At 45.5% G+C, this 17,400-nt stretch overlaps 1 protein-coding gene across 3 annotated transcripts in view; it reads right to left on the reverse strand.

The window, feature by feature from the left end:
- Positions 1 to 375: 375 nt before the first annotated feature.
- Positions 376 to 17,400, reverse strand: part of GRAP2 (GRB2 related adaptor protein 2) — a 42,095-nt gene continuing 25,070 nt past the window's right edge. For all 3 annotated transcript variants that reach the window (XM_032444708.1, XM_015860473.2, XM_015860464.2), the window contains exons 2-8: positions 16,376 to 16,478; positions 13,035 to 13,126; positions 11,016 to 11,135; positions 9,215 to 9,383; positions 3,881 to 4,012; positions 2,359 to 2,478; positions 376 to 1,973 (exon numbers count right to left, since the gene is read on the reverse strand). In XM_032444708.1, the coding sequence (XP_032300599.1) occupies positions 1,794 to 1,973; positions 2,359 to 2,478; positions 3,881 to 4,012; positions 9,215 to 9,383; positions 11,016 to 11,135; positions 13,035 to 13,126; positions 16,376 to 16,453 (891 nt within the window). In that variant the 5' untranslated portion in view covers positions 16,454 to 16,478 and the 3' untranslated portion in view covers positions 376 to 1,793. The remainder of the gene's footprint in view (positions 1,974 to 2,358; positions 2,479 to 3,880; positions 4,013 to 9,214; positions 9,384 to 11,015; positions 11,136 to 13,034; positions 13,127 to 16,375; positions 16,479 to 17,400) is intronic.

The raw sequence follows: 17,400 nt of genomic DNA on the forward strand, positions 1-17,400 counted from the left end.
TGAGGTAGCTTGTTCCAAACCAAGCCACATGGACATCACTTTAAAGGCAAGATGCTAATGGCCAGGAACAGAGCCCTTGCATCAGAACAAGGCCACGTCCAGCCCAGGGAGTTGTGTGCTCTGTCTCCATTTCCCGAACTACCCTGGTAGCCAATGGAGATTAGCTCTTAATGTGCCTTTCAAAGATTTCTATTCTATTGAGAGCTTATATGTTAATTATTCTCATTTTACTTTGACCATTAATAATCTGCTTTTGGTGGAGCTCTCTCAAACCCTTGACAGTAGGTCCTTTCTGCTAATACCCTGTCTAGGTAGCAGCTTAATTTAGGCCAGTAACATTGAATTGGGCTGCACCAGAAACCTGTTTCCTGGATCTTTTTTTTTTTTTTTTTTTTTTTTTTTCCTCCCTCTGGGACTAACAAAAGATAAGAACATTTTTCTTGCCGAGCCTAATTTGTTTTTAGAATTTTTCACTTGCCTTTTCTTTCTTTCCCAAGAATGATAAATCACCACTTCCTTGCTGACTGCTGAGGTCCCACATGTTGTGAAAAAATCAGGCAGCTTGTTTAATATAAACTTGTGTGAGCAGTGGTTATGCAGCAGTGCCTCTTTTGGATCATTTTTAATATTCATTTGCAGTATATTTGTATCACGTCTTGGCATTCACTCAGCCACGATTTGAAATCCTATTCATTTACCTTATTTCATGTGAAAGAAACTGGAACAGACTATTCAATGGCCGCAACTTTATTCCCTGCATACTGTAAAGTAACAGCTCAGTGATTCGCATGAGGCAAGTCAGAGCTGTGTATGCAGTGATCCAAAACACCCCACCTTCGCAGGGACAAAAATTCTGGCACCAAACCAGAAAAATCTCTTCTTCCCAGCCCCTCCCCAGTTCAGTTGTAAAAAGGAACCAGTAAGGCTCGCCCACTGTTATCCAATCCAGATGATATTCATTTAGCTGAAGGGCTTGATCTGCTCTAACCAGGACATCTACAAAGATGCACAGGTGCCTTGGAAAGCAGCTTGAAAATGAGACAAATTGTTGCTATAGGGTGCAGATGGAAGTACAGGAGAGCAGGGCTGTCTGTAGAAGCACTGAAATTAGCTTCTTACCCTCCCATATCTTCACCACCAGGTTGTTTGTACATAAACTTAGAGGATTTCAGCCTTTCACCTGGTATCCACACAGCCGAAGTCCACAGAAAGTGCTAGAGGTGCAAGCCAAAAACTATTTATAAAAGTCATGGTTGCCTTGCACCTCAGCTTAAGGGCTTTTCATCCCTGCCTAAAGGAAATGGGATTATCAGTCATCATTTTATTCACCTGGGCACTTGTCCTTCCTCTGAAAGAGGTGAAACAGAGCCTGAAGGGACTATGAATGCAACCAGATTAAAAAAAAAAAAAAAAGAAAGAAAAAAAAGGGGGTAGGTTCTACCCAGATATTGAAGCCTGACTTCTCTGAGTTGAATTTCCACAGAACAAGCTTAACTGCAGCAAGTTATCAATACTTAGCCAAAGGAATGATGGGGCAGGGAGGATCCAGCAAGATTTCAATTAACAGGCCAGCATTCTTGCTCCCCTCCCAGTCATGAATATGCAAAACAGGGGGGAAAATCCTTCAGAGGGTTCTCTTTCTCACCAGCATCTCAGAAGATCAATTGCCAATAAATTAAGACAAAACCAAAACCACCAAATGCCCTGGGAACATGGGAAGATACACTGCTTCTCTGTCCCTGTCATGTCAGACGAGCAGCTCTGATATGGACCTCTGGGGCACAAATGCAGCCTCACAGTAGCACCGGTGTGACATAGTTGGCAGGGAAGAGACCCAGTTCCCCACGCAGACGTCCTTTCCACCATGATGGATTGGAGCTGTCGAGGACTTCCACGATGTCTCCACTGCGGAAGCCCAGCTCATCGTGCTCCATAGCATCGAAGTCATACAAGGCACGGACCCACAGTATACGCTGGGAAGGAGAAAGAGATGAGCAGGAAACAACGAATTACATGCTTGATCCGGACTCTTCAATGAGCTCAGGCCTTCTTACAATGCCCCAGATACCTACTGTGGTGAGCTGATGCTAAGTTCCTTCTTCTAATAATTCCATTAACTAAGAATGATTTTGAGTATACTCATATATATATGCTAATGTTACTCTCCAGTCCTACCTTCAAAGTGCCACAGAATGAGATTCAAGTGGCCACAATAGAGCCTTGAGACTCAGAAGTGTCTTCTCCAATACACCCCAACATGTTCAATACACTGTTTCTCTTGCAATATCTGTACAGGTGTGGCATTGCTAAGGGACCCGTTAAGTTGGGTAGGTGTGGCCCTGCAAGTACGCTACCCACCGGTGTCTGCTGGTGCAGTGGGTCTGTGTGTCTCCGTTGCATAGCTGCTGCACTTCCTTGGCTATGATACCTTAGTCCATGCAGTGCATCTTTTCTGTCCAGGCTCCCTCCGTACCTATCCTAGAAGGAAAACAACAAGACAAATGTCACAAACATACGAAGGATTATGAGTGAGGGGCTTTAAGAGTCATTGGTGATCAAGTAGTGAGGGTCCAACCCTCATGTAAACTATCTTAGATGTCTACTTCCAGTACAGTCCCTGTGCTGCGGTCCTGGAAGCAATTCCTGCCATGGAAGAGGTCACCTTAGGTTCTTCTATTTTGTATTTTTCTCCATAGGAATTGAAATTTGGATACCCTCAACTATGTTCCCCATCTGCTGGGAAAAAGCTTCAGTGTCTTTTTTTGGCCTCTGGAAGTTTTGGAGAAAAGCTTAGCCTGTTCTAAGCCACAGGTGAAAAGCCAGCTTGCCAATATGGAGTTTCTCAGTCTCACTACTTCCCTTTCCCTTTGGGCTGCCCCATGCTGAACAGAGCAGGGAACAGGCCTAAAAACCCAGTAGCCCGATTAATGAAAGAGGAAAGAAACAAAGTCACATTCAAAGAAAAGATGGCAAGTGGCTCCACATTTAAAGTCCTACCAATGGAAATCTATGAGGGAGTAAGTTCTCTTTAGTCTGCACAACCAAGATGTGCTGAGTGTCTTCATCTCTACATGCCTGTACATGTACTGAGGGTTTTTTATGATAACAATGTGACAGAATCTGTTATCACGTTAGCTCAGGTTGCAGCAGTGCTTCAGTGTCACAGGATCTGATCACTTGTATCAACAGAGGGGAGAAAGAACAACAGCTTGTTCTTGCTGTAAACAGCTATCTTGTTCTTGCTTCTTTTATTGGACTTACTCTTCTAAATGCTCCCTTGGTCTTACTTTGTCAGCACCTTTGTCAGCATAAAATGTCTCTGAGACTGGAACACAATTTGCACCTCAGCTGTCCTTGCCTGGAGGTGAGTGACCTCAATCTGGCTTTGCAAGATTTACTGTATGGGTGCTTCACTCCTGAGAGTTTCTGCTCTGTAACAAATGTGACTCAGACGTAGAATGGGCCCCAACAAGTGCAGGCCCTCAGCTTTATCAGAGGCCATATTGTTCCATCAGCAGTCCTCTGACAGGCTATCTGGTGAGAGATAAGCTCTTTCATGATTGTCCCTGGCCACCTTATACAGGAGTTCTCATTCCTTAAGGGACACATATTAGGATTTCTCTTTAGCTGGACAAGTCCTCTCCTTGCCTGATGCTTCACTGTCTCTGCCTAGAGACACAAGTGACTGTTTCCTCGCAATAAACCAATCAGGGCCAATAGTTTGTGTGCTTAGGCTTCATGAGCCCTTTTTCCTAGTAGAATCACAGAATATCCTGAGTTGGAAAGGACCCACAAGGATCATCAAGTCCAACTCCTGGCTCCACACAGGACCACCCAGAAATCAAACCGTATGTCTGAGAGCACTGTCCAAACACTTTACCTGTTGCTGGTGCAACACAGGGACAGGATGGTCCACATATCTCTTGGGCATAGAAGAATGAGCTTCTCCAGCAGCTCCACCCACATGGAGTCCATCCCGGCTCATTCGTTCCAGGCTCCCACCACGCCTTTCCTGAGGGAAGAAAGATCCCAAAAGTGAGGTCAGGTTTTGCTTCCCACCACGATCCTGACTGAAGCTTAGCAATCATTACCCATGGATAACTATCACTACCCTTTATGTTGGAGGATCTTCCAAAGATAGGCTCCCCTGAATGGAAGGACAAATCAAGACTCTTGGATTATCATAGCTGTTCCCCATTTGAAAAGTGTGCTGCTGGGCTGAAAATTTGGTCACTTACATGAGGTCTGGCACAGGAAGCAAACTTTATTTAGAAATAATGCCCTCAGATGTCATTTGTCTCTGCAGTGAAATCCGTACATTATTATCATTTTATCATATGGCTGTAGCAGCTAGAAATTCTAACTATGAAATGAAACCCCACTGTGCCGAGTGCTAAACACACCCTGCTGAGCCCATCACCATAACAAATGCACAGAGCATTTGCCAAAGCAAACTTGACTCCTGTTTTTTATTTGCCTGTCTGCATCTTGGAGCAAATGCTGTTCCCTTTCCCTTCCTGCTCAGAGTCAGCCCAAACAGGTTGTTTTACTGGTAATCTTGCATACAAGTCTTCCTTTCTCCTTCCCCAGACTATTCTTTGCTGTGATCGCTCTCTCACAGGTCCCAGAGCCTCCATTTTACATCCTACTAATGCATTTTTAAAGTGCTAAATAAGTGAACTAAAAGGAGACAATAACACAAGTCCCCTCTTCAGCCTGAAATATAAATCCTCTCTTTTTCGGAGCCAGCAAGAAAGACCCACGTGCAGCCTATAAAACTCTACTGTTGTGGTGAGCAGGTCACACACAGAATCACAGAATTACCCGGGTTGGAAGGGACCTCAAGGATCATGTAGTTCCAACCCCCCTGCCTAGCAGGGCCACCAAACATACACATTTACTGAGATCATGGTTGCGCCAGGCCCCGTCAACCTGGTCTTTGCAACACTCCAAGGCGGGGCATCCACCAACCTCACTGGGCAGCTTTTCAGCCTCATACCAACACCTTCTAGTAAGAATTACCCCTAACACCAACTAAATCGTCCTCCTTCAACTTAAACATTTCCCTAGCCTGCTATTATCAGCGCCTTTCGAAAGAGTTTTACTCCCCTCCTGGATGTAAGGTTCCCTTCAGACGAAAGGCTGCAATGAGGCACCCCGCAATCCTTTCTCTTCTCCAGGCTGAACAAACCCAAACCCCTCAAGCTCTGTCTCTGTCATAGGGGAGTGTGGCTCCAGCCCCTGATCATCTTTTGTGGCCCTCCTCTGGACTCTTTCCAAATTTTCCATATCTTTTTGTACTGAGGGCTCCACACTGGACACAGTACTCCAGATGGGGCCTCACAAGAGCAGAGTAGAGAGGGACGATCACCTCCCTATCCTGCTGACCACCCCTCTCTCTGATGGAGCCAGGATCATTTTGCTTTCTGGGCTGCCAGAGCGCACTGGCTGCTCATGTTAAGTTTCTCATCTACAGGACCTAGTCTTTTTTCAGCTGAGGCTGCTCTCAAGGACAATCCTCCACCCTGTACAGGTGCCTGGGTTCTTACGGCCACAGTGCAAAACCTTTGCCACTTTGCCGTGTTGAATCCTCATTAGTTCACCGAGCCCAGCTTTCCCAGCGTGTCAAGGTCCCTTCTCGAATGCATCTGTTCCTCCACCGTATCAACTGCACCACTCAGCTTGGTGTCCATCAGCAAACTTGCTTGAGGGGTGCACTCCATTGCCCTCATGCGATTGTCATTAGATAAAGATGTTAAAAGAGCACCGGTCCCAAGACAGACCCTTGAGGGACGCCGGCTCGTTACCAGCCGACGGGCCTCCACGCTGGACATAGAGCCATTGACCACCACCCTCTGTCTGCGGCCATTTTACAACCAATTGCTGTTATCCATCCTAGTTGTCCACCCCACTCAGAGATCACCTCCTCCGAATTTGAGATCGAGGGATGTGATGGGGACCATGTCAAAGCCTTGCTTCAGGGTCAGGTAAGATGAACATCGGGTCGCCTTCCCTTCATCCACCAACAGCCGTCAGACTCAACATAGAAGGCACAGAGATAGTTAAGCCATGAACCTTCTCCCTGTGACGCCGTGCTGGCTGTCTCGGATCACATGCTTGTTCTTTATGTGATCAAGCATGTTTGTCCAGGAGATCTGTTTTCCATTAATCTTCCAGGGCACAGAGGTGAGACTCCACCATGGCCTTGTAGTTACCGCGGGTTCGTCCCTTGCTTCCCTTCTTGTGAAATGGGAGTGACGTGACCCTGTCTCCAGATGCCATCCGACCTCACTGACAGCCACGAACTTTGCGTCAAATAGGAATGGAGAGCGGCTTTCAGCCACCCACCTCCAGCCGAGCTCCTTCAGACCAGCTGGCATGCACGCCATCTGGCCCCCATAGCTATACTCGATTCCATCTGAAGAAGGCACTTCTCGGACTATGGCCTCTATGCCCTTACAGTGGGAGGGATTTACCTCCTTGCGTTCGCCCACAATGGAGGGGCATGGGGGTGCAAGGAGCTTAAGGGACCGTTGAAAAAGACTAGGAATCCTGGCCACGCAGTGGAAGACCGAGGGTGAAGAACTCATTCAGCACCTCATGCTATTCTCTCAACTGTTGAAGGCATTTCTTCTCCCTTTTTGAATTTACTGCAGAGTAGGGTACGCCCGATTTTGGCGCTGTCTCTTCTTGGCCAATGTACCTGTGAGAAGGTTTTCCTATGTTTTTCACATCCCTCGCCAAGTAGTTCTGCCTGCGCCTGTGGCTTTTCCTGATCAACATCTGGCAAGTTCGGCGACGGCATCCCTGGTATTCATTTCCGGGTGACACAGCTTGCGTTGTCCAGAGCTTGTACCACTGCGCCGCTTTTCTTCACTCAGTTCTCCTTAGCAGGTCCCTTGCTGAGCCATGCGTGGTGTTTTCTACCTCTCCTGCACACTGTTCCTAATGCAAGGGGAATTGGAGACCTCTGTGCCTGCCAGGAGGGCATCCCTGTGAACAGTACCAGCTCTCCCCTCAACGTCCTTAGCTTTGAGGGCAGGGCGCGCCAAGGCGGGATCTTGGCTCAGCATTCCATTGAGTAGCTGTAAGTTCTGCTCTTCTAGCAAGTTTTGAGCATCCTGGTTCCTAGCTCTTATGCCAGGCCCTACATCCGCTGACGTATCAGCAAACTCAACCATGGCATGGATCGCTCGGACCCAGGCAGGCCTCCAAGCTTGAGAATGCCTTTGATTAGGATCTCCATCAGGCGTTGTGAGGCAGCAGGTCCGCAATGCTTGGACCCTCTGGTTCGGATACCTGGTCCCAATCCTTGAACCAGAAGAGCTATTCATAATCGGAGTTCAAGAGCCTTCTTGGGAAGCTTCTTGCAGGCTCAGCCCTGCCGTTGGTTTTTCCCAGCAGACTGTCAGGATGCGTTGAAAGTCCCCCACACAGGACCAAGAGCCCGTGAGGGGTTGTGGCCAAAAATAAGAAAGAAAAAACCCCGCCCCCCCCCCCCCCCCTTTTTCAAACGCCCAAAAAAAATCCCCTTGGAAAAAAAAAAAAAAAAGCCCAAAAGGGGGGAAAAAAAAAAAAAAAGGGCCCCCCCTCATCCGCAGCCTCCTTGGATCAGGTGGCTCTGTAGTATACCCTATACTAGCTGACCTTTATTAGTCCCATCTCTAATCAACCTAACTAAGCTCATCGAACCTGTTTCTTGAACTGTTTCTCTATGGGGAAGCTCCTACAGTTTAAATCCCAATCTCTGAATAAAGGGCGACTTCCCCACACTTCCTGACTCTCGCCTATCTCTCCTAAGATGCCTATAGCCATTCGGATGGTAGTATCCCATATGTGGGAGTTCCCATTGCCACACACCATCGTTTCGTGATAGCAGAACATTCATAATTTTCAGAGTGATTCAGCAGTGTTCAGTTCCTCCTGCTTGTTACTTAATGTGACTATTCGCGCTCTTGCATGTAGTCATAAGGCAACTTCATCCGGGGCTGTCCTGTCTTACCACCTTTCATCAAGCGATTCTCAGGATCGCGCTAGAACAATAAGAGGCACCCCTAGCATCCCCTGCCTACCCCGCCCTCCTTTTGCACTGTCTGCAATCTTTGGCCCACCAGAGTTTGGTAAACAATCCTCGAATGCAACCGTTCAAAAAGACCGCAGTAGCCTATTTTGGTCCCTTCCCTCCCTTTCCCTCTCTTTGTTATCGTGTCCTAGTTTAAAGACCTATCAATGAGTCCCGCTAATTCTTCAGCTAATACCCTCTTACCCCTCAGGGACAGGCTGCTTGCATCAGCAGCCATCATTCGGGGTGCAGTGTAGATTGCCCCATGGTCAAAATAGCCGAAATTCTTGTGTCTGCACCAGCTCTTAAGCCATCTGTTTAAGGTCCTGTACTTCCTGCTCACCTCTGCCTGAACATCCTGGTAATTTAACACCAGAATCTGTTTCCCAGTAGGGCTGGGCCTTGGTTATTGCAGTGACCAAGCATAATCACTCCCAGTACTGTGTGTGCAGTGCATAGCAACCTCTGCTATGGCATTTGCTTGTCCTCCTGGCACACAACCAGGCATTCATAGGGCTGGGATTTTCCTGCTTTCTGAAGCATGTACTGCATCTTCCCTGAATACATACCTTGTTCCCACATCTGCTGTGCTCTCCTCAGCAGTGCTTTCCAGCCCCTACTAGCCACTGTTCCAGGGTTCCTCCACACCCTTTAATGCGTTCACTAAGTAACAGAAGATACTTCTGAACAAACTTTGCACTGTATTAACAGCTGCAATCTGAGTATGTTCAAGGACAACAGGACACCAGATTCAAATTCTTCTCAGACAACTGATCAGTAACCTTTGTACAAGCCTTATGAAAAAAGCTAGGAATCTCATATGGTAGAGCCTTCCTCCCTTGGTTGTGCAAGGCATCTTAGAACTCCATCTCCTGAGCCTCAGAGTAACTTTAGCAGAACTCCTCTATGTAGATTTGCAGCCCTTTCTGTTAACATCCAAAGCAAAATGTGAAATTTCTGCTCAGTTACATAACCACGTGCACTACTGAATCAACTAAACATCTGTGTTGCAGCACCCAACCGCACAGTGTTGTGGTCAGTTTTCCAAGGATAGACCCTCCCTCGTACTCTCTGCGAGACATTCCTATGGGCTGCATTCCTTCAATAGAAGGGTTACCTATTCAAGAACTCCTGAGGGTAGATTTTGTTTACCTTCTCTTCTCGGCTGTCATCCCTCAGGAGGATCTGCTTCTGCCTGGAGATGGTACTTGTCTTGTAGTAGTCTACCAGCTTGTTCAGTGAGTAGAATTTCTCTGTCCACAAGTAATAGTTTCCTTTTGAGTCCCTCATCACTTTGAAGTGCTGTACATCATCTTCGTGCCTGAATCCAATTTAGAAAGCAAGAGATTAACTGGACTGCACCATCATTTTCCTTGAAAAAGAAGGGAAACAGAACAGTTCCTTTTGCCACTTGGCCAAACTGGGACTTTTGGTAAGTAAAGCAATGGCAGCTCTTGTGTGCACTGGACCTAGAGGTGGTTTTCTATTTCAAAAGTTGTATTAACTGACAAACTTAGAATGCTAAAGGGCTGCTCAGTCACAGAGTACCGATCCTCTCAAGGAAATAGCTCTCTATTATGTACTTTGTGTGATACTCAAATGTGCAGTTGTAGTCTACCTCTTGTCCTCTCCAGTTTCCCGTTAACACCAGACTGAACTGACTGTGAGATGTATTATACCCTTCTGCAGCATGGATGTCACCACTTCATGAAGACATAGTCACAAGACATAGTCACACATTATATTTTATAATTGCACAATATCTAGTGTAATATCATGATTACTGGTCTGTCTCCCTACCAGAAGGAAAGAAAACAAAAAATTATTAGTTGCTGTTACAAGAAGGAATTATTAGTCTCACCTCCTGCCCTGCTCTGCTGTGCAGCTCTCCTTCCTTTACCTCTTAACTGATTTGGACAATTCATTTTTGCACCACATTGAATCTGGTGATCTAGTTTTGGTTCTTACTTCCTTTGTGCAACTCCAAGAACTCAAGGCACTGGTCCCAGAGGCTACATCTACACAAATAATTGGAACAGGGACCAGACAGATACTGGAGTGATGCCTTGTAGTGCTATAGTCACACAACTGCTAATGTAATCACATGGTTTTGACCTAAACCAAAAAAAACTTCTCCCAGATAGTGTTGAGTGGTGATAATAGGTACAGCATGGGCCAGGTTGACTTCCAGGCCAGAGTAAGTGCCTGACAGTGCTCAGATCATTGATGTACACATAGCCATAGTCTCTTGAACTGGGACATAGCGGAGCAAGTGATCCTGGCAACATGTTTTCTTGCATTCCCCCCCAGATACTTTTTGAGCTCTCTGGTGGTGAACAGAAAGTTCACCATGCTTGGAAAAGGCAGTGCTAATCAGTACTTGAGTTTATAACTGATTATTGACTGAACACTGATTAACTGAAAATCTGGAAACCGACCAGCATTTAACAGCTGTGCTTTGAAACACTGAGAAGGGTCAAGGTACCATAAATAGATGTAAAGCAGCTGGGCTGCTAGCAACTGAAAGCCAGTAATATCCATTTGACTGGTGGAAATAAATTAATAATGTAATAGTCTTGTCTTAATGGGTAGTATGGAATTCTTGGATATAGTAATTGAAGCTGTCGGGCAAATAATACAAATGGAAGGCACATGTTTTGTGCTGTGGGAGATGTCCCATGTACCACTCTCTGCTGCAACTCTTTCAGAGAAGCAGATCTCCAGGGAATGCCGCTTTGGAATGGGACATTCACTGTGTCACTTGAAAGGAGACTGAAACATTGGGGAATCGGGTGCCTAATCCATTCTCATTCATGTGACACAGAGGCACTGCCTGGCTGGCAGCATGCAAACTTCTTGAGAGGCAAGGTCCCATTAGGATTCCTGTCAAGAAGGAGCTAGGGAGATCATTAACCAGAAAAAGACGTAGAAAAATGTTGCGAGAAGTAGATACCTGACAGAGATGGAGAAGTCACCGTGAGAGTTCTGACTGGCTCGGACAATGAAAGAACCAACTCCTTTGCTCATGAGGATGCTCTCAGCTTCGTGTCGGGATATCTTCTCATCAAACCAGCTGTCAAGTGGGAAAAGTCATGGAAATGTGAATGAAGGTATGAATGAAGATAAGGAACAGAAAAGCTGAGGGTGAGAAGAATATGAATAAACAGTATGGTGCAAAGACAAAACAAAGGAATCCAAGGATCCCACAGACAGGCTAAGGCATGAGGTCTTGATGGATGCGGACCATTGGCTTTGAGCAGTATAAACATTTATGTGCAAAGAGGCCAAAGTAAGCTTTGGCCTGCTAAGCAACACTCAGCCAAAAGTTTAATTAAAGGCACAGTAGATGTTACTCAAAGAGGTTTTAAATTACAAAGGTACATATATACATACATACTTGCACACCTACACACACAATTCTCAGACATACATCAAATTGCTCTTGGTGAACTGATTGAAAATTACTGGACTGTGATGGATATATTGTGAGGAACAAACAGATTTTTAACAGAAGTAAGGCACGAAAGTTTCAGTGATAATAAATTGGCTTCTGCAAGAGTTATGACACCACAAAATCTCAGAACCACAGAATTCATAACTACACTCATGTCAGTCTAGCCAGTAGTATAAGGTACTGGACAAGTATTGAGAAAAGTCACCATAAAATAAAATAGTAAAACAGTACTGTGTCAATAGGAATTTTTAAGTAGAGAGAAAAATCACTGTGTATACTTCTATATGTCTGCAGGTAATAACATCCATCATCTGCACTCTTCTGATTTTGTGTAACGCTTCATTAGCTGTTTTGCATTAAAATCAAGGCCTGATAGTTTTGCAAGCTCTATAACTTCATCCTTTGAGTATCGTTGTTCTTGTCACCACCATCGCAGTTTACCTATTTATCATTAAGATATTTAAAGAGGACTATTTTAGGATCATAGGATAGAATCACGGAGTCATGAAGGTTGGAAAAGACCTCTAGGATCACCCAGTCCAACTGTCAGCCCATCCGCAGCATGCCCACTAACCACATCCCTCAGTGCCACATCCACACACTTCTTAGAGGGGCTTCAGGGAGGATTTCTGCCAATTGAAAGGAAAAAGGCAATAAAGCTGCAGTCTGTTGGCATTTTTATGGCACAGGGCCGGACAGCACGCTTAGCAAGCATTTCAACACCTCTCAGTCCTTTCTGAAAGTGCCATCTTCCCAGTAGGGAGAGAGACATGAGGTACGCCTGCCCTCTGACAGATCTTTGTTTGGGTGCGCAGACACAAAGCCTGGAGCGGGATGTGTGTTTGCGTCTGCATGTGTGTGGGAGCGGAGTGGCACGTCTGGTCTATCATCTCTGTCAATCCTCGAGCAACACCAGCTGTCACACTTGGTGCGGCGTTGCACTGACCTCTAGTGTACCGAGAGGAGCTCGCACACGTCGCAGGGGGAGGGAATGCGGATGGCAGGGTGGGGAAACGAAAGAGAATGCGGTGAAAGAGTTGGGAGGAGGGAATTACGTTTTTATAGTTCATTTACAGAGTGTTCTTGCTCTTCCTTTTGTGCTCAGCCTCTGTTGCTAAGACTTCACATAGTGACTATTCTCCTTCTGTCCAAGGAGAGCTTCATGCAGCTCCTGCCACATCCCAGTGGCCTACCTACAAGCAGCAGTAACAAAGGAGTCACTTGAGAGCGATAAAGAGAACTATTCGGTTCTGAAAGAACGGAGGATGCGCCAGGGTAGGGAGAAGGTGTGCTGGCAGAACTGATCGTGGCTTCATGCCAGCCTCAAACTGTGATGGGCTGTCGGCTGGATGAGATGATCTTAATGGTCTTTTCCAACCTTAATGCTTCTATGACTGCGAGTTATAACCAGTGCTTCCTCTGTCATGCCTGCCTATCTGCACTTGCACACACACACACATACTTGGCTGTCCTTTGGAAACGTGCAATGCTGGTGCATGCATTTTCCATGACACTTACGGAGGAACATGAAAATCAATGAAATTCTTAGGAACATAGCCCTCTTGGCTGCGGAGTTCAGCTTTGTACCACTCTTCCTGGGAGCTCAAAACCTGCAATAGAGAGACAGATTGAATGAACACATCTCCTGAGAAAGGCAAAGCTCACTAAGAGACTGACTGTAAACCAGAATTTGTTGTAAAAAATGAAAGAGAATTCCTCATATGCTTTACTTCTTAATCACCTTAAGGCAGAATTAGTGGCTGATGGCCGCTTCAGTGCAAACAAAACAGTGAAGAAGGCCAAGTGGAATTAGACTGATTGCTTGTTAACTTTATCCCTTCATCTGAATACCTCTCCAGGTGGCAGGGGATGCAGTCTGCATATCATCTCTGATGTTAGTGAGATGAGGGAAACCAGCTTGGAAGGACTTAATGGGGGTTTAAGGAATTATCTGTGCTGCTTTTAATAGTACTGGATCATCTCAGATTCACAGGGGGAAAAAGAATAAATCTGTGAAAACTCTGACATGTATGTATATGGAGGGATATATAGCTGTACCTGTGTGCGTGTGTGCTATGGCTGCAGAGAAGTCATCCTATGCTCTTAACGTGCCATTTTGCAAGAGAGTATTCAGTAGAGTCATCTGAATTGAAAGGAACCCTTAAAGACCATCTGGTCCAACTCCCCTGCAATGAACAGGAACGCCTACAGCGCCTGGTTCAGCTTGACCTTGAATATCACCAAGGGTGGGGCATCCACCAACTCTCTGGACTATTTAGTGGGCTATTTAGTAGGCTATTTATTTAGTGGGCTATTCACTGGGCTAAATGTTTAGTGTTAGTTTAGCAAAAAGTATTGTAAAGCAACTCTTACAATTCCAATTTTTAGGGCAGCAGGAATCCAGCCTGCAGCATGCATGGAGTAGCTTCAAGAGCATTCACATTTATGCTGACCAAAAAGGTCCATAGCGAGTGCACTGCTGACCACAGACTGCCCAAATTCACTGCTCCCTTGCGGATGGTCTCTGGTGCAGACCTCAGCCTGCAGGAAGAGGACAGGGATACAGCAAGTTTGTGGTTTCCCTGCAAACATTGCGGTCTTTGGTGTTCTGTCTGACATTCCAATTCATGGGACAGAATTCCTTTTTATAAAGTAGAATGTGTTTCTGTTCATTCTGGTTTTGGAGGGGAGCCTGAGAGGATGTGTCCTGACAGTTTTAAAGGAGAAAGCAAGTGGAAAAGACCTCATTTGAAATCTATTGTTTAACAATAATAATACTTGTTCTATAAGCCAGTCCCATGTTTCTGGGAGCCTAACATATTCTAACTGCTTGGTGCTGGCAACAGGATGCTACTGTCTCTGGGGCTGATTCTCCATTGCCTTGCCTGCCACATAGGTTTCTTCTGTGCATTTGAATAAAGAAAGGTTGAGAATAGAAAGCCATGGAGATCCCTTCTTGTCCAGTTACTGCTTCCCCCACCCCTGGGTGCAGGATTAAGGTTCTTTTTTTGCTGCTGTAGCCAACCAAAGGGAATGACAACCACACACCATGCCCTGCTCAAGTCCTGTTGGCAGCAGTGTCTCTAGAATGACATACCTGCTGGTCCTTAGTGCACGACTGTCAGGCTTCTGTGTGTCATCCTCTCAAAGAAGGATGTGGGATGTGTGTGTGAGAGAGAGGGTAGATTTCCTCCTGTCACTGGTGGTTGAGGGCCTCGTGTTTCCTGTTTTCTAGTCTCTGCATTGATACAGTTCATTTTATCTCCCTTGTAAATCAGAGCAGACAGCCAGCAGGTTGAGCAGGCAGCAGAAGGGGGCTTAGGATGGGGCATGAGCGTATGTGTGCGTTTGCCAGATGGAGAGACGCTGCTCAGGTTATTTTACTGCTATGTCTTGGGCAGTGTGAATTTGTTCACCTCAAGGACCTTAATAGCAAGTGGCTGTCTGACTTTTGATAGTGAAGTCTCAGTGACTGCTAATATTAATACTGATGTGTTTGACCCTTTTTCATCAGCAGTTTCTGATGTAATTTGAAAGGAAGCTTTCTAATTTCTTTCTAGTTTCTAATGATTGTACAGGAAGGGAAACTGAGTAACAAAAGGAGAAGTGACCTGGCCAACACCGTCACCATAGCCAGGGCTTTAATGAAACCACAATCTCCTGAGGGAGCAGATATCAGGTTATGATCAGGGGATGGTAGGGGTGTAGGGACTACTCTGAAATTAAGGAAGAATTAGGAATGAGAGTGTTCATCAATCCTTCACATAGTGCTGGGGGGGGAAAAGTCTCTGATCTTAATGAATTCTGGATGCCATTAGCTTTGTTTAAGTTTCAAGGATTAGAAGGGCAATAAAATAAGAATTGGTGCCGATGGAAGTGGCAGGGCTGAGACATAATATCTGGTCATTAAATAGAACAGCTGGGACTGTACAGGGAGGTAGTGAAGGTTTCTTGGTAGAACAAGATTTTATATCTCATTGTTTTGCAATATCCCTTTGGCTAGTGGAGGAGTTAAGACCTTAGAGAAGAGTTTTTTGCTCAGCCGTTTTCAACCAAAGCAGAACAGCTATGTTGTGTGTTGAAGAGAGGATACATAGTTAGGTTGGAGTAGAGTGCGGCTTCACCGATGGCACTTCAGTGGGGTTAACGAACTGTTCTACTGTAACACACACACATCAACATTCAAGAGACTCTCATACACCCTGTATTTCTTATGATAACTTCTGCCAGTTTGCCATTCTTCCACTGCTCAGATCCTGCAGGAGCGTGTATAACGTTACTAGCTGAGGACCTCTTAAACTTTCCCATTAGGTGTGTAACAGACTGTTTCATGGACATTTCCTCTTCCATTTGCAATTGCCTAAAACCCCTGCGGCAACTAACAGTAATTACTTAGTGTGAAAAGTTAGATATAAGTTCTACAGTGCATGTTAACCATCGTTTTAACACTTTAAGAGTTGGAAATGAGGAATACAGCAAACTCTCTAGCTCATATTCATCCTGCTTACCTTTACACACAGTCATCCTAAACACAGACACTCTAGATTGCCTGCATAGTTGACAAAAACAGACAGGATCTTCAAAAACTGTTCTACCATAGAAATTGATTTCTTTCACTGCAAAGATTATTATACTTCCCCGCTAATTACTAGAGGACTATAGGACAACTACATGCATAGATAGGGATCTAAAGTCAAGTAGAGTGGACCCAGCGGAGCCTACTTGTTGACCTATGGGAATCTATTGTCCTGCATTTCTATCCCAGTTTATAGACATTAACATTCATCTGCTTTGTCAAGGCAGAAAGCCTTGGCAGAATATCAGCATTGATCTTTAGTGATTCTTAGAGCTGTGCTTACCTTCAGGATATCCCCAGCCTGGAAACTCAGCTCATCCTCTCCAGAAGCAGTGAAATCAAACTTGGCGATGGCTTCCATGCTGCGTGTTGGTGACAGAGCACAGCTGAAAGGAATGTATGCAGGTCAGTATCTATAAGCTGCTGAGACTGCTGAGTCTAGCTTTCAGAAAGCTTACAAGCAGTGCTGTGATTTGCACATAAATGAGCGTGCACCTACCATTAGTAGACATTAATTACTAGATACTGAAGGACACTAGCAAGCAGAAGAGATAGCATGGTAGCAGGAAAGAAACCTTCTTCTGTGTAGACCAAGGACCACTCTGACACAGTTCCCAGTTAAGCAAATGATTTTGTCATGCAATAGAATAACGTATTTGCCCTCTGCAATCACTTACTCTTTATCTCAAGAGGGAGGCAAATCGTGGACAAAAAGAAGAGCTTGCAATAAATATATATATTTTTCTTGGACAGGGGCCACAATTCTGAAGGTTGAAAGAGACTTTCCTCTGTGATTACTTTGCATGGGTAACCACAACTTATAGCTAGGAAAAACTGTTTGCAGAAAGACCGTAGTCCCTGCTTTGAAGCTGATGGAGTGTGAAACTGTAGCACTGACAAATTTAAGGCACGCAGTTACCCTTCCTCTGCATTCATAACCAGGGAGCCTGAAACATACCAGACAGCCTGCAAACCAAAGCCTGCTTTTCATCAGCAGAGCACATGTGGCACGGGAAGTCACAACATGAGCTTCGCTTCTTCACCACTTCCTGCACATGCAACTCAGATGTACCCCAGCAGGACCACTTCTATGATCAAGGGAGTTACTCATTTCCCATGGCTGGCTTGTGCTCCCTACAGCCCAGCAGCGAGGCTGCCAATGACAAGACAAAGAGTGAGGCAGTGCCACATTAAGGAAAGGCACTGCTGTGAGATGTTCCATCAGCCCCAGCTTGTGAAGACTATCAGGCAGTTCGAGTACAGAAGTAACTTCAGTGGTTACTAAACTAGGTTCATCTGGAAACTATC

The sequence above is a fragment of the Coturnix japonica genome, chromosome 1, assembly GCF_001577835.2.
Source record: "Coturnix japonica isolate 7356 chromosome 1, Coturnix japonica 2.1, whole genome shotgun sequence".
In the NCBI taxonomy this organism is placed as follows: domain Eukaryota; kingdom Metazoa; phylum Chordata; class Aves; order Galliformes; family Phasianidae; genus Coturnix; species Coturnix japonica.